Consider the following 26,906-nt stretch of genomic DNA (forward strand, 5'->3'; position numbering starts at 1 on the left):
TCTTCCTCCTCGAGAGGATGAAATATTGTCGTAATGATAGCGAAGGTCCGGGGCAAAAGGTCCTCTGTGTACACAGTCTGATTACGGGAACCCTTCGCCCCAGGAAATGTTTGGCGTCCGTTGTCCTGAAACCGACCAGATGAATACTGTTCTTCTCACGGTGCATTCCACTTTTAGGCAGGTTACTTGAACCGGTCTAATCGGGGGTTGGTTATGCAAAATAGCTTGTTCTAGAGGCGAGAGGATTCCGTGGCTTTCACGCGCCATTTTGTAAGAAGGGGCGAATTTCTGTGTGGAGTTTTCAATATCAAGAGAATAGAGAAAACATTTCGTAGAAAAGGAAGACTAATTTAGAAGAAAAATAGGTGGCGCATTTCCAGTTCTACGAATTAGGGAAATTCGACTAAAGCTACAACAAAATTCTAAATGATTACTACTGTTTTGTATCTTGGGACGCGAGAAGACTATGTGGCTTTTTCAAGCCATTTTTTTTAACGAGCAGAAAAGAATATCCAATTCAATCTAACAAACCAATGTATAAGAATAGTAATGACAGTGATGATATGTACAAAAGCACAATTTTCGATTAAATTTGAGAAAATTGTTTAAAAGGACCGGATTTAGAACAGAAAAAAGAATTTCTATAACAGGTTTTTTTAGGAATTACAAATTTTATGCTTTAGGATGGCAATCCAACGAACTTTTTTCAAGATTATTTTTAATCGCAGGGTAGGGAGCCAGGTGAAACGTATCGAGGGATTGAAAGGGAGCGCGGAGGGTGAGTTTTGTTTGTTGGACCGCTCCATTCGATTGTTAGACTACGGCTTTGTGCCGAGTCCACCGACAGCTGGCCTCCGCGGTGGTAAGTCGTCTCTATGGCTATCTTTTGACATCGACAGGGGGTTAACTTGCATTGAAATTCTTTATGAGAAAGTCGACGCATAATTACGTTTATTACGCTCGACGGGGCTCGTGATAAAGATGAAAGGCACGAGAAATAATAATAATACTGTACGAATGTTCTATTACTTTGTTGGTAGCTAAACGAAAAATTGTAATAGAATTATTTTATCCTATATCGTGTATTTTTTCAATAAGTTGAAATATTTTAATCATGAAATATCTACAGTGTTATCTCTGTCCTCAATTAATTAATTCCCTCGTCAACAGCCCAATAGAACTCAAACCTTCGTGCTCACAATTCACTAAGCTTTCCCATTCGAATTTTGCATTTGCTTACTCAAATTATTCTGTTTACGCACAATGCCCAAGTACTCGATGCTTGCTTATTTATATTAATACCCGATACATCGCACTTAACGCCAATAACGGCCAATCAATACACCTAACCATAATCGAGGAATTAATGGCCCGTGGAGGAAGAGAAATGTGTGAAACGTTGCCATTTGCCGCCAACCTCCTTGCACCCTGTTGACCGCGTTAATTCCAACGCGTGCCGATCGTGTTCCCCCCCGACCAGTGATCCCTCGACCATTTTCACCGTCGTCGAGTCGACCTTACCACGAGGACCAGTCGTCAGTACGAGATACGCGTGCCGCGCGGAATGAGCGAAGCGTAAACGCCAGGTCGAGGCGCGTAGCGATCGAGACAAGCCGATGACATCGAGTGAGATGTCCAAGACATCGATCGTCGAAAAACGGATCATGCGCTAATAATCGTGTCGAAATTATTCGCGTTTTTCTTTCTTGCGCACCTAAAATCAAACGTTGAAATGTTAGTGGAGAACGGAAACGGAAGGACTAGTGAGACGAAGAGAAATTTGGATACGATGAGTCCATAGTTGCACGTGAATGTAAATATAGTGGTGGTTGGATTTTTTCCTCATTCACTCTCGAATATTCGTGACAATTTGCGATGTGGCGTTAAAAGGGATTTTAGTATGGAAAATTAAGTGGACTTTGTTACTTTGTGATCGTTCAACAGGGAGATTCGATTCGGACAAATAGCACTGGAGAATTTTTAATCTGAGTTTGAGGTAATTATTATTTTTGTAATATTGTGTAGAAATAGTCACGGCTGGTGATTTTGGACTACTGCTTTTTTGGTGAAATGTTTTCAGTAATTTATAAACAGCTTTGTTCGGAAGTTCGGTGTCGTTCATTATGTATAATTCGTAATTTAAGTGCACATATTTTAGCATAAATAAGGAATTTACATTTCTTGCTTTAAAATAATTAAATGTCAGAGACACCCTGTCTTTAAATTAAAATTAATTCCCTCCTGTTAAATATTTTTAATAAAATATATATACTCTAATCTGTAGTAGTGTTCGAATAGAACAATTGTGATTTATTCAAGTTTCATTTCGTGTCAAAGTGTTGTGAAAAGCGCTAAGTGTAATTGACGCGTTCTATTTTTCTGTATATCTCCACAAAAAGCAGATATCGTATATTTTTGAACGTCGGAAGTTTGGTTGCTATTCAAGGCAAGGTTCCTAATAGAGTAAAGGAAGGCGTGCCTTAAATCATATATGAAATTTCAATCACGAGGTGTAAACAGTACCGAGAAAAACGAAAGTAGAACGGAATGCAGCGGGATGGATGAAATTTACGCTGCAGAGGCATGTATTTGCAAGTAAAATAAATTTAAATATATCGTTATTCATTTCCGTGAAGCTCAAATTTTCTTATTTAAAGAAACTCGTTTTCCTCTAACATAAATAATTAAAATTAATTTATTATCACAAATGCATTAATTTATCCGAAACAACAAAAATCTAAGAAAACAAAAGACAAAAAGCAAAAGTGCAACAATATCCTGATTATCCATTTTTAATTTTCAATCTTTATTTCAAGCTATAAGAATCGTTTTAAGAAACATATTGCACCAATATATCCACGATATCATCGTAAAAAATAATAAAAACACTAAAAAAACGAATATTTATTGCTATAAGACAACAGCCATTTGCAAGGTGTGCACACCGAGGGAACCAAAAATTCTCACGGCTGCCATTAGGCCCGAGAAGTATCATTTCGCTCGATTGCACTTGAACCGTGGTCAGTCTAACAATGATCTCCAAAGAGAGATTAATTAATTAGGATTCCTTGGCAGCAGTGGTTCTCCAGTGAAACAAACTAATGGAATCAGAGAACGAAATACAAGAGAGCTGAGTAAAGGGCATCGATGGAAGAAGCGAGAGAGGGTTAAAACGAAGAAATGGCCAGATAAGAACGCTGCAAGTGTTTACAAAGGAATAATTGGTCGATAAATGATCGTTAGTAACGTTACTTACGAGACCATTCAATCTCAAAATCATTTTACTTAGACTGATTAAAAATCTTTAATTCAATTGGATTAAAAAAGCTTCAATTCACTGGAATTTTATAGAAGGTGTCGATTGATGACTGATCACGATGAGTAAGACGTACTTTTGTCGTATTTGGTGAGTAATTGCTGATGTCAACATTTTAGCTGGCGATGACGATTTTGGGAGTAGGACAAGTGTTATCTCATACGTCGAAGTTTAAGGGCTTTTAGTAGTAAAATAGCGGAGCGAAGTATCATCAAGCAACTTGAGTTTCGAACTGAATGCCAGTCTTTGTCGATGGGGATTTCATTTAAAAAGAAATGTAGCGAGAACAAATTATATTTAAATTATACGAAACGATCCTTTTTATTTATATGTACAATAGAGAAGAGAAAAGAAGAAATGTAACAAAAATCTTTAAGCTACAGTAAAATCAATGCATCACCATCGTGAACATTAATTACCAAACACTAAACACTCAATTCTCAATTTAATCTACCAAATAATAAACTAATATAAAAGACAATCGAACACTTCAGTGCAAGAATGAAAAATGAAAAATCCCTGGCAATAATAACCATAATACTAAAAATTTTCGAACTTCATTTGTATTAAGGTTTCAATGGTCGAATTTATGACGTGAGAGGTAAATCTTGACAGTTTCTTCGAAGACACTAATAGTACCCTAGCAGATTAGTGATTTTAACTAGGGGGTGAGAAGCATAAAGTGACTCATTTACTTTCCATGAAATTACAGCCCTTGCAAACAATGCGTACTACCATGTACCGTGTAATTGTCCCATCATAAAACGACGAAACTGCTAGGACGGTTTAACGGGTTTTCACCCCTAACTTTACCTAGCCCGACTTGAAAATTTTCCCATTAAAATCTAAGCTATCAGAGTAGATAGAAGGTGTACGAGTTAAGAATAATCTTAATTAATCGTGGACATTGTCGTTTGCTACGAGTTTTCGTATAAATGTGTCAATACTTGTTCACACTTGTGAATTCGAATACAAGAAGCTACACTCTTCATTGAAGTATACAGTCGGTCATGAAAGTATTTAGATACCAATGTAATTGTCATTTCTAAGCATTTTCGATAAATTAGAGTATACAATAAGAAACAAAAATAACTACCAAATGACTATACATAGGCACAATACGAATACAGAATCGAATAATAACAAAAAATAATAAGAAGGTGGAAGATATGTTCTCCCCTTTTGCAGAAATCGCCAATTCCAGTACAGCTACCCTAAATCACGAACTTCGTTTAACAATCTGAGTCGAAAAAGTCGTGATAGCGAGTGATCAAGTATCGCTATCGGGTACACGGTCATTTTGAGTGAGTGTTTACGAGAAAGTAGTGAAAATCAATTATTTTCAATAAGACAAGGTCGAAGAGTTCATCGGACCCCGATAATTCCGACGGAAGACGGGTGTCGCAACAAGTTCAAAGCCCAACGGGGTCCGCCGTAGGCGGAAGGTTCAGAAGAGGAAGCTCTTTCTTCGAGGTCGACGTCTCAAGGATCCCCCGGTTCGTTTCTTTTTTCCATCGTGGCAAGAAAATCGGGGAATGATACGGATAGAAGAAGACTTAGCGGCTGCTAACCAACTGGCAAAAAGATGAAACGTAGAGAGAGAGAGAGAGAAGGAGAGAAAGAGGGAAAGAGTTGAATTCAAGTGGCTGGGTCGGATAAGGAGCCCTCGTGCGTTTAATCGTTCCAGACACTGTCGAGGGTCGACGAAGCAACGATTGCTGTCGAACGCGTGTATGCAAATCGGAAGGCGTTCGTGTCGTTCGAACAATAAGAAATGCGGTGTTCGATCGGTTCGTGGGATGGTCGGTCTTTGTTTCCGTGACGTGTTTTATTGATTGAAGCGATCGGGGAAATGTGACCCAGTACGTTGCGAGATAAATGGAAAAATTCAGTTCCGATACTGTACACGAGTTTAGTTTTATTTATTATGATAAGAAGTCGGAGGAGGTTAACAAAATATTCTGTACCGTTCTATAAGATCGGTTGACAGCGTCTTTGTCAGCGAATGTTATAGGCCGTAAGAGTGAATTTGAGAGAAGAAAATTTGCTTCCGTTGTTTCCGATTAACAAGTGCAGGGTTCGAGTTAGATGAATTGCGGATAATTAATTCAATTTCGTTATCGTGTTGCTCTCTGTTTCAGATGGAGCACTCTTAATGGAGCTGACGGAGGTCACTCGTAAATGCTTCAGCGATAAACACCTACTTTACGTTTCTTGTTCAACGGTGGTAAAAAAGTCGTGTACGACTTAAAAGAGGACCCGTGCGAACACTTATTACTAATCGTAGGTAATTGGAAATATAACATGGAAAATAAGAAAATTGAAAATTTACTGTCTCATTTGCGAATATAAGGTGAGTGGAACACTAGCACGTTTTCAAATTGTCATTTATCCTTTTTTTCAAATCACTATAAAATAAAATATGGCAATGATTGGTTGATATTCGTCGGACGAAATAATTAATAATTTAATAATATTGATTAATAAAATATATTTTACTGTTTCTAGATGAATAAAAGATTTATGAAAATTTGTTCAACGAATAACTAAAAAAATATATATATACTATAAATACATGTGTTATCATCATCCAGTGCAGGTGTTCTTTAACGACATCATTTTTCTTTTCCAAGGCGTATTCATTCCATTTTGCATTTCACTTCCTGAGAACATGCCACGCCGAAGGAGCACATAAACACGATACAAAATGGTCGATTCTGTAACGAACGGTACGATTTTCGATCTCGAAACGGGAGGTGAGAGTCTGAAACACTTTCCACGACCAGTCACTATCGCCGCGGCCGTTTGTGCGATAATCTTCAGCGTCGTTGGAGTCGCGGGTAAAATTCGATTTCTTTCCCTTTGTGCTTATATAATTGTACATTATGCGATTTCGACTTCCTTTCGGATATTATTTTAATATTAAATGTCGTAAATGTTCAAACAGAATGAGATTTTTGCGAACTCAGAAAGAAATGGAACGGGGATTTACCTCGCACCCCCTATAAATTCTGGGCCTTTTTTCTGTATTTAAATTTCTTAGAAATGTGTACATATCTACGGTATATTTATTGTATACCATTTACTATCGTAGGAAACCATATTTTATAATTATCAATTGCAAATTAAAGCTTTAAAAAATATGTTTCACCAAGATTTTAGTCACTCTCTATTAAAAAGAGATTTAGAGATATCCAGTGTACGGAGAAAATAGTCTACAGATGGATGTAACTTCCTAGCGAGCGAAACCATAATTCTGCGTTTAAATTCTGTGGTTAAGTTCTTGTTAACCCATGGGTGGTATTTCTCGAGTTACGACTGTTAACGCCTTTTTATGCGAGGGAGTGTCAAGAATTAGAATGATTAATAACTTCTTTTTTAATTATCCACTTGCTTCTACATCTTTTTGTGGAGTATACTTGACGATGCTTTAATTGCAATCAATTGCAAATACTTATTGCTTTAATCAAATGATTCGAATATTTTTTGATAAATTCCTGTTTTGATATTTTCTAAAATGTACTATCATTTATATATTTTTTAATATAAAAAAAGTATATAAAGGCATTTGACAACTTTAACATTTTTGCTAATAAATTTCAGGTAATCTGGTGACAGTAATCGCACTTTTGAAGTACACAAGATTGAGACGACATGCTACGACCGCTTTTGTGATAAGTCTCAGTATTTCTGATCTGATTTTCTCAGCAGTAAATTTACCATTAACTGCAAGCAGATATTTAAACGAGGCGTGGGTGCTGGGTGAAACTTTATGCAAAATATTTCCACTTTTCTTTTATGGAAATGTTGCAGTGTCTTTGCTCAGCATGGTGGCTATCACGATCAATAGGTTCGTAATTCCAACTATTCTTTCTATTTGTTTCCAACTACTTTTGATATTTAATGCTACTGTTGTTTCAACAAAGCTTTTTAATCATGTTATTGTCCGTTCTTTAATTTATTATTAAATATACTGACAAAATATACCATCGATTTTACAAACTCAGCATACTTCTACGGAACTTAATCGTCTATTAATCATTTCATTCAATAGGATCGAATGTACTCATGATAAATTTAATACCAACACCTGCTCTTGATAATGCATTGACCTTATCGAATTGATATCATCAGCTCTATCGAAGCATCAAGTAGTCTTAATTCTTAGCTTAATTTTATTATAGATTAACTTCCATTGAATGTCTTTTAATTTTTACAACATTGATAAGTGAACACGGATGATACTGAGAACCCATCTTGAAATAATTAATGTTCATAAGACACTCAACTAATAAAACAATAAATTTCAGGTACATACTGATCTCGAGATCAGATATATACGCCCAATTATATACTACGAGACGCATCATTCTGATGCTGATCGCCATTTGGACGTTGAGCTTTTCTCTACTTTTGCCACCATTGCTTGGTTTTTGGGGAACATTGGGCCTAGAACCGTCCACCTTCTCTTGCACGATCCTGAAGAAAAACGGAACCAGCCCAAAGAAATTCCTGTTTGTGCTGGGGTTCATCGTGCCATGCGTGGTCATAAGTGTCTCTTATCTTTGCATTTATTGGCGTGTGAGGAAGAGCAGGAAAAATTTAGAAGCCCACGCGGGAGTTACCAGAAGAAAAGCCGGAGGTTTCCAAAGGAGAGAGGACTCTAGAGTGACCAGATTGATGTTGACTATATTTTTGTGCTTCCTTCTGTGTTTCATGCCCTTGATGCTAGCCAACGTGATCGAAGATAAAATAAAAATCCCAATTGTGCACGTGATTGGATCTGTACTAGCGTGGGCCTCTTCCGTGATCAATCCTTTCATTTACGCTGGCACCAATAAACTTTATAGAGAGGCCTACAAGCAGGTTTTGTGCCCAGTCTCTAGCAAAACGCCTACAACTGGTCCGAAACCGACGCACTCGCATTCGAGCAAAGTATCGTCACCTCAGACAACTTGAAAATCGCTGATTTCATTGTACATTGCTGTTTGAAAGCATTTGTTCGACGTGTTTAACGCCTTTTGCACAGTGTAACGCGAAGAATAATTTTATTATACGTCAATTCTCGAAAATGGATCTCCACTTTTCATATTTCTATTTATAGTTTATAATATCGTATATATTTGGAACTCGAAGCAAGATAAATTTTTCTATTCATTATCAGAAAAGAAGTTTTGTGAAAAAATGTTTCGAATTAATTTGTAATCTCTTTAAAAATATAAATGAATGAATGCTTATATGTAGCAATAATGTGAGTGCGTGTGTGTGTAATTTTTGTACATAACTCTTACTTTACTTTGGGCATTTATTAGAATAATTTAAAATGGTATATTTTGTATGATGATTAGATATCTCAATCAAACACATTTATAAATTAATATTGTTTCTTAATTAGTATTATGTATTAAAATACTGCTAATAAATCATTCGACATTTTTACTATACAAGCTGAATAAGTATACTAAAATGAAAATTGAAATAACTGAAAATATTTAAATCTATCTCTTTCATTTTATAGATGTTTATATTAATCATTAAAAAGACCGAGCATGATTTAATAAATAATACAAATGTGGAAGAATTCGTATAGGTGTAGTATCTATACCTGCAGTTACTATGCCCATTAAAAAATTCTATATGATACAACTGCAATTACTTAATGAATGTCGATTTGGATCTAGGACATTATTGAATGATCATCGGGATATAAAAGTATATGACTTACCAATAGATGTGAAGGATGAGTGCAATACATTGATGGAAGTCATCGGGGATACTGCTGAATCTTAGGAAGTCATTCTATGCTAGCTATTGTCAGGATAACGATACTGGATAGTGCAGGAAGTGGTAGTTGAGGAAAATCTGTAAAATGAGCTAACATATAATTTCTTATTAATATTGTTGTTCTATAACTTCGATAAATTTTAATAAATATTTGAAGCTTAACACAATATGATTAAATTTGATTCTATATTTATCTTGCATGCAAAATTTTTGCTTGTAAAAAGTGTAAAATCATTTAAAATACAAAGACATTTATATTATTGGCTTCTCGAGCATAGCCAGATTCCTTCCAGTTAAAAACACTGACTCTAATATCGTAACAACAAAATACTAACAACGTGATCGTTTAAATTATAAACGTATAGATATAACAAGAGGCACTATATAGTTTCGTCTAATAATTATGTATAAATGAATGATGTTAACTAACGAATACTACACTAATAATCGCGGTAATGAATAAATCGTTAGCCAAATGTGTATTAGTTTATCGAAACATTTATTTATACAATTGTGTAAATAACGTTTGAATCGCGACGAAACAGTATACCGGAAATATCAAGGTATATGTAGGTATTGTAATATCAAGATTATGTACACCAAAATGGCTAACATATTCTACAATTGCTGAAATAAAGATTATTCTTTCGTATATTGTCAGTGATCACAGTTGAAAGTAATAAATTGTATGTAATCAAATATAATTTTATACAGGCTTAAAGAATTTCTGAACGAATTAAAAAAACGATAAAATCCGACAATATAAATACTGAATATTTTATAACTTTTATATTTATTCCCATGTGAACACAATAACCATCTTTAAAGTACTTTATATACTTTATATACTTTGATCAATTTCGAGCATTTATAAAATATATGTAGATAAACATATTCTACATATGTGTATATATTTATATTATATATAGAATAAAAATATAGTAATAATAATATAATTTAACGTATATTGTTTTTATGATCTATCTTTTTTTGTTGCAGATTTTTAACCATGGTTAAACATTAAACAATTTGAGATTCTGAGTAAAATGTAATAAAGCTTTAGTAAATATATAGATCCATTCAAATTCTTATAGTCCTTTCTAGGAACTTTTGATTCATAGATCGTATAAATATCGCATCATATTTTGTTGTGGAAGTATAAACCGTCTATAGCATATTCAACAATGAATGAATATATATAGAAATGTATAAATAGTAATACTTGGAAAATTGGCCGTTAAATGCAGTGATGCATAATAAAGCATAGCCTCCTGTTAATGCAATTTTAGGAAACCAATGCTAGAAGACACTTCTTATAATGGCCAGAACAATCACCCTGTAAAAAATTTTGTTATTAGACTAAGAACTATTCACTTCCTTACGGGCAATGACGCAGTTAATCAGATACATGTTACGTAAATACATTTACAGTACAGTGCTTTAAGTTACTATCAAAATCAACCAAAGGTAACCTTCCCTCTCAAATAACATATGATTTTATTAAATATACTAACCGATATAAAGTCTTTCAACGATTCATTGTACTGATCTCTGAATGCTTGTTTGATTTCATCCATATCCACTTCGCAGTGTGTAACAACCAATCTGATCAAACGATCATCATCTGTACCGAGACCTTCCATACTTTTATATAATTGTTCGGCAAAGAAACCGGCTCTGTTTTTCACGCATTTTACTGGAATAAAATTGAACGTTAATATGTTCTTTCACATTGGGAAAAATTATGATAAAAAAAGTACAAAATGTAATATTTACATACCAATTGCCAGAAGGCCCTTTTTAATGTCACCCGAGAACTCGTTCTCGATGGCAGTTTCAATCGAATGACCAGTAATGTTTTCGTATTCTTGAAATATCTGTCTCAGTTGTGGAATATTTCTTTGAACAAGTATCGCATTGAAAGTTGATTCATCAGTACCGAAACGGAGTTCACCTGAAAAGAAAATACAGAATGACAGTTTGATATACCTTGAAGACGTGTTGAAACAATCAAGTTACGCAAGGCATTATGTATACCAGCTCTAAGAAGTTCTTTGGCATCTTCCATCGCTGCTGCGGGATCTACGTCGAATGATTCATCTCTATTGGCACAACATAACGATACCATTAACCGCTTGAAACTGCCGGAAGTGTCACCCCGCAGATCTTCTTCTAATGTCCTTCCATACACTTGAAAAATATAAAATATATTAAAATCATAACTTCTAGTACTGTATTATAATAATAAAATTATCACAAACATATAAAACTTACTTGCTTCGTAAGCTTGTTTAATCACTCGAATCTCGTGATTAGACATGGTACACAATACTTCGATCAGAACGCATTCGTCAGTACCAATACCAGCCATTGCGTTGTGTAATTCTTTGGCATAAAACTGTGGTAAAGGCATCATCAACGCAAGAACCAACTTCTCAAAGTTACCTGACAATTCAGACTTTAAGTCTTTTATAAGATCCTATTCAAACAAATTTTAATCAGCATTTTATGCACTTTATTTAACTTTTCTGCACATACTGTACATATATATGTATATATTGTACATTATTTTACCTTTCCATATAATGTTTTAAATTGGATGGTAATATCTTGGCGTTGTAGGTTGCTACGGTTGGCAAGTACATTAATAATAGCTTTCTCATCTGTACCAAAACCTTTCATTGCCTTTCTCAGAACCTCTGCATCTGCTCTGGCATCGAAATTTGCATATGGTACAACTGTAGGAGACAACTGCAACACAAACAACCAAATTATACACACTTTACCTTGAATAGTAATTGCTACTAGTAAAATACACTAAGTGCTTGTGAACAATGCAGTCTTTTCAACACCTTCTCATAGTCTCACCTTAGGCGCAAACCGAATTTTCTGGGGGGCTGGGGCTGTATGTTGGTAGGGAGAACTTCCTCTCTGCGGAGAATAGAATTGTGCACCCTGCCCCCCAGGACAACTTCCATCTTGGAAGGATCCTGAATTATTTGAGAAAGCATTGGGAGCAGAGGTATAAGGGGAAGATGCACCAAAGCATTCTTTTGCTTCTGGTGCACTCTGAATATTAGGGTACAAGTCGTAACTCTGCTGTTGTTGATACATGGATGATTGACTTGGGTATGGTTGTTGTGTTTGTTGAGGTGGATAAGAGGAACTGGATTGTGGCATAGGTTGCGGCATTTGTTGGGGTAAAGCTCCTGGTGCTGGAGGTGGGTAGTGACCAGGTGAAGGATGACTAGGTTGCATTGGATAAGGAGTTGATGGATAAGGAGAATAAGGCTGTGGCATTCCAAAAGATACAGGGGGATTATTCATAAAGCCTATGTTGCTACTTTGAGGATAAGGCGAAGTTGCAGGGGCAGGGGCAGCACCGGGGGCAGAAGGTGTACCAGGTGGAGCCCCAAACGATCTTGGTGGTGGTACATGTCCCGGAAATTGTATCACTGGTGGTCCCTTTGACAATCAAGGTGTCAAAAAAAAAAATATGCAATCACACTTTTAGCAATACTTACTGACATCTGATTATAAATGTTTTACGAGTAATGGTTTTAATGTATTGTAGGATACATTCAAAAGCTCAGCAAAAAAGTATTTATATAATTAATTTTTTTTTAACAGAGTAAGAAAGTAATTATACTCACTTGATAACCGTAACTCATTTTGACTGAGTTGTTAGCAGATTACTGGTGTTAAAAATCTGTAAGTAAAAGAAACAATAATTAAATAACAAAGTAATAATTAAGTAAAGAGTCCAATTAAATATAAAGAATGCAATGTTTCGAAGTGAATCTAGCTAACCTAAGAACGAGAATCAGGATAAAGAAACTATAAAGTTGGTAACGCTACAAGGAAAGAAAAACTGTACTTTGTATTTGCGTACTTGTTACGAAACAATGTCGAACAAATCGTGTTCAATTTGCGTTGCTTACTTCAATTCATACATGAAATCGAGTAGGTTTCAGCTGTATGAGTGCTATGCACAAATGTATATGTGGTAAAAATATATTCTTTTAGAAAAATAGGAAGAACTAATCTACAATTAAAACCTTATTACGTTCTAATTAATTAAAGTTACAGTATATGATTCACACACATATTTCTTTCCACGAACTATTATTATGAAATACATTACACTTCGAATTAATTATTATTATTATCACAAACATTGTTTAGTGTAAGCATTTAATCATGTCTATGGTTATTTGTAGTTATTGTTGATATTAAAGGGTTTTTCCGGTTACAAAATATCGCTTCATCAAATAAGAAAGCTAAATAAGAACTATTAATACAATTATTCATTATAGTATTTAGTAAATTGTTTGTTACAAATGTATATTAATCAAATAAAGATAACAAAAATATATAAATATTAATAGAATAGCAGCAAAAGGGTTTACGTATGCCAATGAATAATATCTGCTTACGTCAAGGTGTGTGACGTGTACCACCAACACGACGTTCAATAACAAACTAATGCTCCTGGTTCTGTGCACCGGAACTCGATTTCGAATGGCGTATTTGACTTTCCCCCTCCCTCTTCCGCTCGTAGATATTGTACGCAAATTCTAGGAATTATCTCGATACGAGAAAATCCCTGTGACGAATTATGATGATATCATGCACAATAATCCTCACTGTTTTGTTATTCACCTGATTATTATTACAAATATAAAAGCAGGTATTATATATTTAAATATTCGTACGGATATTAGAATGATCATTGTTCTGAAAATGGCCATGAAAATGTTTAGCATAATGGAAGAACCCTAATAAAAAATTATTTTTTACTCTAATAAAGTATAAAACTTTATTAAATTCAACGATATAACTAAAAGAAGTTAAAAATCATTAATGTCACATTATTCAAAAAGGAAATGTTTTTCAAACTTATTTAAGTAGCAATAAAATAATAAAAATATTGTGTAATATATTATGTTCAATATTTTCTGTGAAAATTGTGATACACTAGTAAAGTAAATTTATTTATACAATTTACTACACATTAAATTATTTATTATACATTGATTGTTCCCATAACTTAATTATAGTTCAATGTATCATTACTTACATTTCTTTCAACAATACGCTGGCTTTCTTGTTCAGATTTGATAAATATTTCTCAACAGATTAATTATTATTTTATCGTAATTTAAATCGACTTTTTCTTTCACTTATTATCAATTCGTAAAATGATTTAGACAAATATGATAGTTGAATTTCCCTCCAAATAGTAGCAAGAAGAATTAACCAATCACGAACGCTGATTTGCGATGCGCGGACAGATTTCCGTCGACTTCTTCTTTCTCCTCGGACCTTCTTCGCGAGAGCATCTCCTGTTGTGAAGTTCATTTCATTTTACGAAATATTAAGTTGTATTATGTGTTCAACGACAATTTTACGTTCCAAACGTTAAGGAAAGAAACAAAGTACGTAAGTAACATAATTTTATACTTATTTACGCAAATCATTTAACATTTCGAGGCATCATAGCGGTGGCGTCACTTTTCGTCCTTGCATTAAATTTTCAATTTTAAGTTAATTAAGCAGTGTTTGCGCAGTTAAAATGTGAACAAAAAGTTAAAATGTAGTTGTTAGAACATGCTTTGCTAATTTGTCATGTAAATTCCCGACTAATTTCAAAAAAATGTAAGTTGAAATATTTCATCCTTCCAGTATATATATATATATATATATATATATATATATATATATATATATATATATATATATATATATATATATATATATATATATATATATATATATATATATGCTAAATTATACATTCTATAGTACGTAATATTTCATTTTTAATGGCTAAAATGATTGAAATCATACTATATTATTACATTTCGATCTATACATGATATTTTTTATACATAATCGATTATTTTTCTTTGAAAGAGAAAAATAATTTTATTTCGTTAATTTGCAATAGTCCTTGTGGTAGCCATAATAGATCAGACGTTTTCGGCCAATCACGTTCAAGCTTTCAAAGCTCTTGTAGAATAGTGCAATCTTTCGTGCCGATAGCGTCTCTTTTTGTGCTTCCATAATTTTGTCATTTTTAAGTCAGTTAAAACGTGTTCAAGTAGTTAAATTGTTAATAAAGTGCAAAAATATAGCTTAGAGAACGTGTTGTACTAGTTCGTGATCTAAATTTGCAACAAAATACGGAGAAATGTAAGTTGAAATATTTCTTCTTTCCGATAGTTGAATTTTGTCTCGAAACAAAGAAATTTATTACAATAATTTCGTTCTTACGATGAGAATTTGAGTATTTCAGTACATAATGTACTGCAATATTCGCAATTAATATCGTATGGATAATAAAATAATATGTATAATAAAATATTATCTATGTTATATGTGTTATACACGTAAATATATACAGTGCTGGACAAAAGTATTGGCACAGCATGATTGTTATGATAAAAATGCTTATAACTATGAAACAAATTGTTAAAAAGGAAAAATTTGTTTACACGTTTATTTATTTATTATTCTAGATTATTATTTAACAGAAACAGTAATATAAATAAAGTGATATGCGAAATAATAACAAAAACATATTTATTGAGCGTTTTAAGCATGGACAAAAGTATTGGCACAAATGATTGAAAGTACTTAGAAATTAAAAATTAATATTTGGTTGGCCCTCCATTCCTCATGATAACTTCCTTCAATCGTTTTGGCATTGAAGTTACCAATTTTTTTGTAAAATCCGGCTCTATATTGTTCCATTCTTGTAAAATAATAGCTTTTAATTGGTTTTTGTTTGTTATATTATATTTTCTAATTTTTTTTTCTAATTCATTCCAAACATGTTCGATGGGATTCATGTCTGGACTCTGGGGTGGGGTATTTAATGTATGTGCGGTATTGTAAACGATCCATTGTCGTACAATATAGGCAGTATGTTTTGGATCATGGTCTTGTTGAAAATAAAAATCACGCGGGAGATTTAATTTATTAGCACTTTTAAATAAATTTTCCTTTAATATATTTAAATATACATATTTGTCCATAATCTCATCTATGAATACTAATTCGCCAACCCCAGACGCTGCAATGGAACCCCATACCATGACTCCACCTCCTCCATGTTTCACAGTGGCTTGTAAATGTTGTGGATCCATTTCCGTATTTGGCTTTCTCCAAACTAATACTCTGCCATCTGATTTAAATATATTAAATTTAGTTTCATCTGAAAATAATACGTTATTCCAGAATGTGGGATCCTTTTTTATAAATTCTTTTGCAAATTCTTTTCTCATCTTCCGATTCTTCTTGGATATGTATGGTTTCCTTCTTGCGACACACGCAGAATATCCCGCATCTTTTAACACTCTCCGTATAGTTTTCGAACTTACTTCTTTTTTATTTTCTTCATTTAACTTTGCTCTAAGTTGTGATGAGTTTAATTTACAATTTATTTTCACTTCCTTTACAATTTTCCGTTTTTCTCTAACTGTTAACTTTGAGGGACGTCCACTTCGATTCCTACTTTTGAAATCTGATTGATTCTCAAATCGTTTTACGACACTTCTAATAGTGAATCGACTTCTATTAACACTTTTTGCTATTTCACTATAAGATTTTCGCATTTTGTGCAAATTTAATATTATTTTTCTCTCTTCACTTGTAGTTTCTTTCCCTCTTCTTGACATTGTTGCTTGTTATATTTCCTATGTTGCTAATCGACTGAACTTAAGGATGACTGTTAGAAAAAATGACTATCAGGGAATCCCCTACCTATACCATCAAGTGACAATCGGATTTTTTTCGGAGAGATACAACTACACTAAATTTTGTATAATGTGCCAATACTTTTGTCCATGCTTAAAACGCTCAATAAATATGTTTTTGTTATTATTTCGCATATCACTTTATTTATATTACTGTTTCTGTTAAATAATAATCTAGAATAATAAATAAATAAACGTGTAAACAAATTTTTCCTTTTTAACAATTTGTTTCATAGTTATAAGCATTTTTATCATAACAATCATGCTGTGCCAATACTTTTGTCCAGCACTGTATATACATATATGTAGGACAGCAAACATTTTTCTGTGCATAATATTTAGAAGAGTGTTTACTATAACACAATAGTACGCAGTTTCTAAGAAAAATACGCATGTTCTGGATACGTTTCTATTGTAGATTTTCAATTTGGTGCTTTATTTACAGTTGAAGGAGATAACGAAATAACAAGGGCGCGCAGAATGTAGCTGCGTAATGGCGAACGACGTTCGGAAACATTCGACTACGTTCGGACATCTGCGGGTCATACGGAGAGAAGCACCGGCAGTCACTTCGTGTCGTCCTCAACTGTTGGTAAAACGTGCCATCCTCTGCTGTCGATAAAACTTTTCAAGACACGCTTCTGCTTTTGAGGTACGTTTACACGCTTGCTTATCGACTGCCTAATATTCTTAATTACGATTCTATTATATTTTTGTTCTATTACAAACTTTGTTTAATTATTTTATACTTGATGAACTGTTTGTTGAACATTATCGTTATAAATATAAATATATCTTCGAATTTTCTTTTTGCTTTTCTTTTTATTATGCATTTTATTGTTGGTAGTTGTCCATAGACTTTGTTTGAACTTTAAAAGTATGATTTATGAATTCGTTTATTATAAGATCAGAATATAACTAATTATACCTGTGTATATTTATTTTAATTCTCTTGTTTCGTTCTGTTACAGGTTTTTAATCAGTTATATCTTTCCAACAATGGATATAATGAGTAAGGAACATCAATAAACTCAACGTATGGTATAAATTTACATTACCTTTTTATTAATAATTTAGTAACATTTTATATATAATTGGTTATGAACACATGATGCATGTAACAAGCAATTAGTTATTCGTTTAATAATCATTCTCGCAAGCAATTTTGAATACTTATAACATATAATATAGCTTTAAATTCTGATATCAAATAATCATAATAGAATTTTTATAGATCAATCGTGAATTCTTAATGTGTTCATAAATGCAGTATATTCAAACTTTTTAATGTCTTTTATTTATATATGCATATTTTTGCATAGTTCGATAATTTAAATAGAAAGTAATATTTTTTTTGACAAACGCTCGATCAGGAAAAGATAGAAGAATAATACGAAAGTAAAATGTGTTGTTTTTATTTACCCTATGTTCCCCCCCTTAAAAATGTTTTTCTTTCAGAATATTTTGGTGACCGCGCGCAATGCGGTCGATAGAGTCAGTGTTTGTTGCGATAAGTAGTTTTAATATTTTTTAGAGCACAGCTGCTCTAATTTTAATTACATTTTTTTTTATAATATTCATACGTGAAGGAGTAGAGTCAGTGTTTGTTTCGTAAAATGGCAATAATATAATAGTCTTTTATTTATATGTTTTTTTATTCTTAATTTTTTTTTTAAATATCTAATGCCTCGGTACTAGAGTCTCATTGCTGTCTACCTAAAGGATCTAGCTACGCTTCAAAAGCCAAAAATGTAAGTATCTCTCATACTTTACTTACAATTCCAAATTTGTTAAACTTTTAATCTTTTTAATTATTAAATTAACATATTATGCCAAATTATAATAATATGGTTTCTGTTTAAGATTTTCAGCTACTTCTACGATGAATTCATCTATCACTTCTACCCTGACGACAACGTTCATGATGTCCTCCTAGAGGTAAGCAACATTTCTTAACATTTTTTTTTCATTTCTTGACTGACTGATTGTGTGGTATCATGAATTTTAATTCATAATACTTTCTTCAGGCATTATATTCGACGACTTTACTGAGGCGACAGCAGCAGCAGCAGTTCCTCCAGACATCAGCAGCATCTCCGATGACTTCGTCCAGACATCAGTAGCATCTCCGATGACTTCCAGACACATATGGTCGGTGAGTCGCATGCATTTAAGTTCCTCTGGTCGCTCAATCATGTCGTAGGACGAAAGGTCCAAATCGGCACGAGTAACTGGTTGTAATTACGTAGAATTTCTTTGATGAGCATAGTGACCATGGATATATAATTATATCTATGAGTTGTAACATTTATTTTGTGTGTGTTATTTATTAGATCAGGCTAGGTCTTCTTGCACTTCGCGTTTTTAAATGTCATAGTATAATAGTAGAAATACTGATAATTATTAAATAATTAAATACGAGTATTATAATAATTATGATTCGTCCACACATAATCGGTATATTTAGAAAGTTTAAAACGAAGTAGTATATTAGACACGAATATGTATAAAAGTAATATATTCTTATGAATATTAATAATTATGTACATATATGAATGTATTATATATAGATACAATTTATCTTTATGAATAAATAAGTAAGATATATTACAACTGCTTTGTTGTAGCAGTGCATAGTGGTGAAGTCGGATACCCTCCGACTTCGTTCCTGTAATAATTATAATCTTTGTGTAATACTGTTGGTGTGGATGTTGCAAATTGAATGTATAAAGTAAATCATATATATGATGAATATCATATATATGGAATATATTGTGAATGTATAGTATAGCTTTCGTTGTAATTAAAGTTTATTTGCTTCATTGCCGAAACAATGTTATATTAGATGTGCAAGGGGACATTTTGCGTCGAGTAGATTTTGAAATCAAAGCATCGAGCTTGATTATTATTTTCATATTTTAGAATGATTGCTTTGATGATGAGATCACTCGAAATTAGTACATTTATAATTATATATATAAATATTATATATTAAATATATATTATATTAAATACTCATCGAGACAATGAGAGAGGCGTTTTCCATTTCCTTCTATCATTATAATGTACGGGATGTAAAATAATTGATTTTAAATTTAATGTTAATTTCGAATTTAACTTTGATTTTAAATTTAATTGTAATTTAAAGTTTAACTTTAACTTTAAATTTACTTTTAATTTAAAATTTAACTATAAATTGAAATGTAACTTTGAATTTAAATTCAATTATTCTTGTCAATATATAAATGAACTTGAGTTCATTGTCGAGTAGCGTGGTGTTACCACTACAGCGTCCCAGTATTGGCCTCTACCCCGTTGCGTAAGGCCCTTGGTTATTCCAAAAGGCAGACGGGGTAGTCCGTCACCCCCACCGAGGGCATCGGTAGTGGTGGACTGCGTACTTAGATTACTGCACTGGGTTCACTGCCGGCTGATTGGGCGTATCCCAATCCCTGCCTCAAGGGAGGTCGTGCCTGGGTGTCACCGTCGGCACCTGGTCACGTTAAACATCTCGCGGACGTGAAAATACGTCAAATGGTACTGGTGGCTGTAGTAGTAACTTCCTATGGGTTTGCTTTGCTTCTTTTTGAGATTCCATGGGGGGAGGGTCCGTTTCGAAGGAAGAGTTACATCCGAAAGGATGTCGATAGTTTTTCACTCACTTTGTTCGCGTCGCGCCGCGCTTTTTTACTCAATTCTGTACGTTATAATATTAAAATGAATTGTGAAGCTCCTCTTTCATGTCTCGACGAAATATTTAATAATTGGTAGTTAATTTTACGCTGCATAGAATAAGTTGAAGTAGTTTATCGTTGCTGATATCGCGTCCCAGTACGGGCGCCCTGCCCCGTCCGTAAGGCCCTCGGCCATTCCGAAGGGCAGACGGGGGAGCCCGCCACCCTCACCAAGGGTATTGGTAGCTGCGGATCTCACTTAGGGGTTCGTGGCGCGCTAATTGAGCGTATCTCAATTCCTGCCTCATGGGAGGCCGTGTCTGGAATGTTACTCGATGATATTCTGGTCACGTTAACCATTTTCGCGGACGCGAAAATGCGTCAACCACGCTGGTGGCTATACCGGCAATCTCGTGTATTTTTCACTTGATCATTTCTAAGATCATGTACAGATTATGTTTGAGTTAGGATTGAAAGTAAAATTCTTTATAGCTCTATGCAGTGTAATAACTATCAATGAATAACTTTTCCATTCGATTCAAATATTAGTAGAAATCATTAATCATTATATATTTAGATCAGGATTTTCAGATTTAACCCCTTCCGTGTTCATTGCCTGGACCCCATTCACGTGCCCAGGTGCTACTTGGGTGGGAAAAGGCGATGAGCACGATGATTGTATAATAACTAATGATGTGTGTTTTTTCGCGACTGACGTGCTAGTGTATCGTGCACGATGTATCTTCCACGTTGTGTGTGTGTGTGTGGTTAGGCCGTGGAAGTGCGTCGTTTCCATAGAAACAATTAACTATTACTTATAAATGGTACCAAATTTATTCTTAATTACAATAGTGGTACTAATTTCAATGACATCCTTTAATATAACTGCTAATGTAACTTCTGTGTCTTGCGAAAAATATAGATTTTTTCAATGTTTCAAATTTCACATTAAACTTTCAAATGTAGATAAAAACGCTTTACTGGCGTTGTACGTAATGGTCACTAGTTTCGTCAGTTGATTACAGCACTGGTACGTACCCTTAGAGTGTGCAAGGTTGTATGCCAAGCTCGGGTGTCGGAGGCGTCCCGGGACGTTCTCTCTAGTGTAGGATTATTGCGCCCGGGTGTTTGAGTGAGAATTTTCGGGGGTGAATGAATGTGTTGGTGTGAATGTTTTGCCATTTTTAAATATAGGGCTAGGTAGGTAGGTAGTTTACTTCTGGTGTGTTTGTCTGCTAGTAATAAGTAGGTAGGGCCGGGCAGGTTGACCACAGTCACCGATCGGGCAGGCGCGTTTTTTCTCGCGTGGTTCAACCTGTTTCAGGAAATTAGATTTGAATGATCGACGGTATAGCTGGCGCGAACGGGGGATGCCATTTGCCACTGGCTTTACTCGATCGATTTTTCGAATCGACCCGCGGTCGCGGTCGCGATTTGCACGAAACGATCGTTTTCTGCTCGAGATTTAGCACGTTTGCACGGACAACGATTTCCTAAATCGTTGCTCGTCTTGCGTGTGTTTAGAAGTCTCGTTTCACGTTTTGATTCATTTTTTGAGTCATTTGTTGGTTTGTGATTAGGGAATCTCGAGCTTAGATATAAGTTTCAGGGTCCTGGGCTTCATGCCCGAAGAAAGAAGAGGCTATATGCTGAAGAGGCCCGGAGAAGAGGGCAACTATTAATGACTATGCATTCAGAGGCAGGCAACCCTCTCGATGCAAAGTCATTCTTTGTTACTACTTTGTCACTGTGCTCATATTTGTGTAGTAGTAGTAGTAGTATATTCTAGCCAGCAGGATGCTGGCTCATCAAATGCTGGGCAAATCGCGGTTTCAATTGTAGTGTTGCGTATAATTAATTACGGTTCGAATTAGAGTAGCGAATAAATCCAAATCGCGGTTTTATTAGCGTTGCGTTTAACTCCAGATCGCGATTTATATTAGAGTTGCGTATTAATTAATGTATCGCGTTTTGAATTAGAGTTGCGTAAAAATGATAATCGTGGTTGCTCCTTTAGCGTTGCGAACCATGTGATCGCGATTGTTTGTTGAATATATAATTATTGTTTGCTAACATTTGTTTCGCGAATAATATTAAATTGTATTTGCTATTTTATTATGTACTAATCATTTTTAATTAGTTTTATAGCGTTGCGATTTACATATATCGCGAGTAATTGCATCTTGTTGCTTTTTGTACAAATAATAGTTTTCAATTGTTAAGGTTCTGATTTCGTTTAGTGTTGCGATAGTTAATGACGCGTTTCTCACGATAGTGTTGCGTTTAAAGAAGTGCCCAAACCTTCCACTTATTCTGTGGAAACCGTACGTCGCACCAGGGTGCGATATCGCATCTCTAAATTCTTCCACTTGCTCTGTGGAAGTGTGGTCTTGCATATAGAGTCACCACAGTAGCCAAAGGGCTACATTGCACCGTGGTGGCATTGCACTTATGCAGATCACTGTTTAAAAATCTCTTTTATTAGTGTTGCGTACTTAAATGATGGGTGTATAAATTAGCGTTGCGAATTAAGTAAAGCGCCCTGAGATGGCTGCTCGCGCCATTGCTTTTTCTTGACACACCCCGCGAATTAGCGTTGCGACAATATGGCTGCTGCCGCGGTAAATTTTGCTAGTTTTTGTTTCAATAAATTATTATTCCAAGTATATTAAAATATTTACTGCGATTGATTTTGAGGTATTCTTTGTTTCACGCTTAATAAATTGATATCGAGAAGAAAGAATACCTCATTGACGATATTTAGTAAGTATAATAATGAGAAACGATGGACTGGTTTTCTTCAATGGTCTCTTCAATTCTCTATTTCATATCTCTACTGATCGAGCGTTTGTCATAAAATATTACAAAATAATTAATGTAATTATTTTTTATGAATAGAAAAAATAATCTATTATGTAATTGTGTAATCTATTATCCTGTGATATGGTTTCATATGTTATACATTTCTGTTCTAGATATTGCAGTGTTTCCAGTTCTATTTTAGGTGATCCAGTGTTTCCAATTCTATCGTCTTTTATCGTCACTCATATGCTGTCTCGCATTTTTTGAATTCGATCGTCTCTGTTCATCTGTGCAAAATCTTTTATTATATTCTTCCTTTGTTGCTTCAGAGCTTCTTTTCTGTTTTGCTTCTGCAAACCCTTCCAGTTCATGATTACAAAGTACTTCATGTACTGTATTCTCTTAGGTCTTTGCATACGTAGGGGTGAAACATTTTCAGAGCTATTGGTACGTAGAAATCACTTCTTTTAAGTTGATATATATTCCCAGTTAGGTTGATTGGTTTGAAATTAAAATCAATTATTGGCTAGGCAGGGTATTTGTGTTTCCTTCCATTTGTAATAATTTGTTCCCGCGAAAGTTCTTTATGAAACTCTTTCTATTGCGCGTTTGCATAAAGATCAAACGTCGAACTTGTTGCAAATGTACATTAAAAGGAGGTTTTATACATCTTATGTCAATAATATCTTATATCAAAGGAGGGTGGATGGGACGTGGTTAGGGTGGGTCTCGATTCGCAGCAACCTCCACGTGGTGAGACCTGGGTATTACTTATTTGATACATACTTATTAATTGCATCATATGATGATATATGATACAATTATAAATTATGTAGCAAATAGTCGAAACTAATAGCTGCCATAGGTTTCTTTGGTTTAAATTGATCTAAAATAGCAATTTTTAGAAATAGTTATATAGGCAGTAGTTTTCTGATAAGTCTTATGGTTCGTTAGGTATGTAGCTCATTTCGATTTAATTTTTGATAATATCAAACAAATAATATATAATAAATATAATGTCAAATATTTTCACCAAAATACCATTTCTTAAATTTTATTTAGGGTATAATATAAACGGATATTTAAAAATTTACAATTCTCATATATGCAGTAGTCGAATACAAAGAAAAACTGTCTAATGTATTTAAATAATTTATACATTTTTCATTCGCATGAAGATTTTGTATATAAAATATAGACTAGCTTTTATGTGTATATTAAAAAGATAAATTATTATTACTATTTTAATAATATAAAAATTTAGATGTTTACAAGGACATATATTAAGGCACTAAATACCACGTTTTGTCTAAGTGTGTAGCAATGCCAATACAAATGCAATGAATAAATTATAAATAACATCATTTTCATATACCATTTCCTCTTGAAAGGAATTCTAAATTTTTGAACATTCAAATTAGAAGTACTTTCTTTAATAATTATGTTTAATCAGAAATATCAATGTCTTTTGATAAATTTTTTTATGCAAGTGCATTTTTACACGATTAACGTCGAATAGTTATAACGATATAAAAAAAAAGCAAATTCTTGAAGTAGAGAAAGATTGAAGAGATCGTCCTTTTTTCCGTAATAAAGTGAAAAATATACGGACGTGTTGTCTTTCTCTGTCAACGATCCTGACACAAATACTCATCGGATTACGAATATAACGTTTTCTCAATCCACTCTTCCATCGTGAACGTTGCCGTGTTAGTTAAATCAGGATCTCGTTCTCTAAATATATCTGAAAAAGGGATAAAACAAATTGAGTATTCTATGTGACGACAAATGTTCTATTTATTTATTGATATTTATTCGCTTACCTATCATTGTCTTAAGCCGCACAGCACACATTATATAATCATCGAAGGTGATCATACCATCTTTCGTTCCATAACGATGCACCAAAATGTTTAGAATGTGATTATTCAATCGATAACCTGCACTATTCAATGCTTGCCTGAGTTCGAAAGCGCTCAAATATCCTGATTCGTCTCTGTTGTATAGTTTGAACACGGCCTAAAAAAATAAATTTTTTTTAACACCGTGGGCAATTAAATAATTTGATCGAATATTGAAAGAAATTAGATGTATTTAACAAGACTGTCGTACCCTCCATTTTTTGATATCATTCCACAAAGTTCTGAATTCTTCAAAACCAAGTTTTCCTGAATGATCTACATCCAGCATTGCGACCATGCTACGGCAAACATCTTTGCTGAATCCTTGATTGTTCGTTTCTGAAATTAAGAAAACACTTCCACTTGTAATATTCGAGTAAATTTGAACTGTCTGTAGTTTATATTGTTTTTAATTAAATTTTAATTAAGAATATAATATAATTCTAATATGTTACAAAGGAGAGAGATATTAAAGGATTGTCAACGACAACAACACAGATATCAACCGAACAGAAACAAATAGATAGTATCAGGTTGCGATTAATATGATTATATGTTAATATAATTACATTATAAAGTTATACGTGACAAAGTTTTAAATCTTTCATTCAAGAGTTGATTAAATATTTTCAAGCAGTTTCGTTAATGGTTTGCGTAAGTAGGTACTCTAGTCGCAGCAAGAGTGCATGCACAAATTTTATCAATCGTTTATTCTTCTACCTTTCAACTTGTACTTGCATTTTTGTACTTTTTTATTTACTTCGAACGATTAGTTTTGCATTCAAATTTTTTGCTACATAATTTGTATCTATTATACTGTTACAAATTATAAAAGTCTTACCGCCTGAAGCATATAATAATATTTTTAAGAAATTTTATAGTATGTTAATTGTGGACGATTTGTTCCATCACTTAAATTATACAAATTATGGATGTATTCTTCCTTTATCTAAATTTATTTAAAAATAATTTGATCAATTTGATCGATTTGATGCGGTCAATGATTCTTGGCTTCGTTAAAAAATTCAATGTTTGACGTAACACGAAAACTTGAAAACAGGGGGTTGAGCTTGTATCTTGAAATCGAATAGAGAAAAAGAATTGCTCGATAGCTAAACTACTGAAACTGCGAGCAATGCTTTCAGCTACAAACATTTTGACAATCGAACAGTTCTTTTTCTCCACCAAGTCTAAAGTTCCAGACTAGCTATCGCCTACGTTACATACGTATGCGGAATGACCTGATAGGATGAAGTATATACTAGATGATGCCTTACCTACAGTCTTATTGTACTGTTCATTATTACAAACAATGCCGCACAGCAGTGAGATGAGAGTGTCGATAAATGAACCATTTCCTTGTACACTTTCAGGGGCACGTGCCTCACTACGACGCGCCGACTGTGGTAGTTCTACCCGTAACACACAGCTAGATGTTAACATTAAATTTTACATATGTACATTCGGGTCAAATTAATCTAAATCTCTAGCTTAAAATTCGAAACTTCATTTAGAATAATGTCGCAGACGTGCCTAAAATTCATTTACGTACAAATCGAATTATCAATAATGCCTGCATAACTTTAACGTGAATAAAATATTTTTAAAAATTTTGTTAGACACTCCTATCACCATCAGTTATTTTAGAACTACACATATTTTCTTACAA

At 33.8% G+C, this 26,906-nt stretch overlaps 3 protein-coding genes across 9 annotated transcripts in view; 1 reads left to right on the forward strand and 2 right to left on the reverse strand.

The window, feature by feature from the left end:
• Nucleotides 1-5,955: 5,955 nt before the first annotated feature.
• Nucleotides 5,956-8,669, forward strand: Tre1 (Trapped in endoderm 1). Its single transcript, XM_076894367.1, has 3 exons — nucleotides 5,956-6,156; nucleotides 6,920-7,166; nucleotides 7,627-8,669. The coding sequence occupies exons 1-3, from the start codon at nucleotides 6,024-6,026 to the stop codon at nucleotides 8,273-8,275; spliced, it is 1,029 nt and encodes a 342-aa protein (XP_076750482.1). The 5' UTR covers nucleotides 5,956-6,023; the 3' UTR covers nucleotides 8,276-8,669.
• The window catches only part of Calpa (calpain A), a 33,613-nt gene continuing 15,027 nt past the window's right edge, over nucleotides 8,321-26,906 (reverse strand). For 4 of the 6 annotated variants that reach the window (XM_076894334.1, XM_076894338.1, XM_076894337.1 and 1 more), the window contains 5 exons: nucleotides 26,515-26,649; nucleotides 25,449-25,576; nucleotides 25,160-25,355; nucleotides 24,955-25,080; nucleotides 8,321-8,330 (listed from right to left, as the gene is read on the reverse strand). In XM_076894334.1, coding sequence (XP_076750449.1) covers nucleotides 24,995-25,080; nucleotides 25,160-25,355; nucleotides 25,449-25,576; nucleotides 26,515-26,649 — 545 coding nt within the window. In that variant the 3' untranslated portion in view covers nucleotides 8,321-8,330; nucleotides 24,955-24,994. The remainder of the gene's footprint in view (nucleotides 8,331-24,954; nucleotides 25,081-25,159; nucleotides 25,356-25,448; nucleotides 25,577-26,514; nucleotides 26,650-26,906) is intronic. The other 2 variants (XM_076894335.1, XM_076894339.1) reach the window with 1 other exon arrangement.
• On the reverse strand, nucleotides 10,119-12,893 carry LOC143422815 (annexin B11). 2 transcript variants are annotated; one of them, XM_076893750.1, is made up of 8 exons: nucleotides 12,754-12,892; nucleotides 11,969-12,565; nucleotides 11,675-11,851; nucleotides 11,375-11,579; nucleotides 11,138-11,290; nucleotides 10,881-11,054; nucleotides 10,615-10,796; nucleotides 10,119-10,436 (listed from the first exon to the last, which is right to left on the reverse strand). In XM_076893750.1, the coding sequence occupies exons 1-8, from the start codon at nucleotides 12,769-12,771 to the stop codon at nucleotides 10,386-10,388; spliced, it is 1,557 nt and encodes a 518-aa protein (XP_076749865.1). In that variant the 5' UTR covers nucleotides 12,772-12,892; the 3' UTR covers nucleotides 10,119-10,385. The 2 variants fall into 2 exon arrangements, with proteins under 2 accessions (XP_076749865.1, XP_076749866.1); XM_076893751.1 differs by lacking the exon at nucleotides 11,969-12,565 and having other exon boundaries at nucleotides 10,120-10,436; nucleotides 12,754-12,893.

The sequence above is a fragment of the Xylocopa sonorina genome, chromosome 4 (assembly GCF_050948175.1).
Source record: "Xylocopa sonorina isolate GNS202 chromosome 4, iyXylSono1_principal, whole genome shotgun sequence".
Classification (NCBI taxonomy): Eukaryota; Metazoa; Arthropoda; class Insecta; order Hymenoptera; family Apidae; genus Xylocopa; species Xylocopa sonorina.

What these genes read in the sequence shown, in the direction of transcription:
- Tre1 (XM_076894367.1), top strand. Translation starts at nt 6,024, where the DNA reads ATGGTCGATTCTGTAACGAACGGTACGATTTTCGATCTCGAAACGGGA. An exon ending in CAGCGTCGTTGGAGTCGCGG is followed by an intron (nt 6,157 to 6,919) that starts GTAAAATTCGAT and finishes AATAAATTTCAG; the next exon opens with GTAATCTGGTGACAGTAATC. An exon ending in GTGGCTATCACGATCAATAG is followed by an intron (nt 7,167 to 7,626) that starts GTTCGTAATTCC and finishes AATAAATTTCAG; the next exon opens with GTACATACTGATCTCGAGAT.
- LOC143422815 (XM_076893750.1), bottom strand. An exon ending in AAAGGGCCTTCTGGCAATTG is followed by an intron (nt 10,797 to 10,880) that starts GTATGTAAATAT and finishes ATTTTATTCCAG; the next exon opens with TAAAATGCGTGAAAAACAGA. An exon ending in CGTTGAAAGACTTTATATCG is followed by an intron (nt 10,437 to 10,614) that starts GTTAGTATATTT and finishes AATTTTTTACAG; the next exon opens with GGTGATTGTTCTGGCCATTA.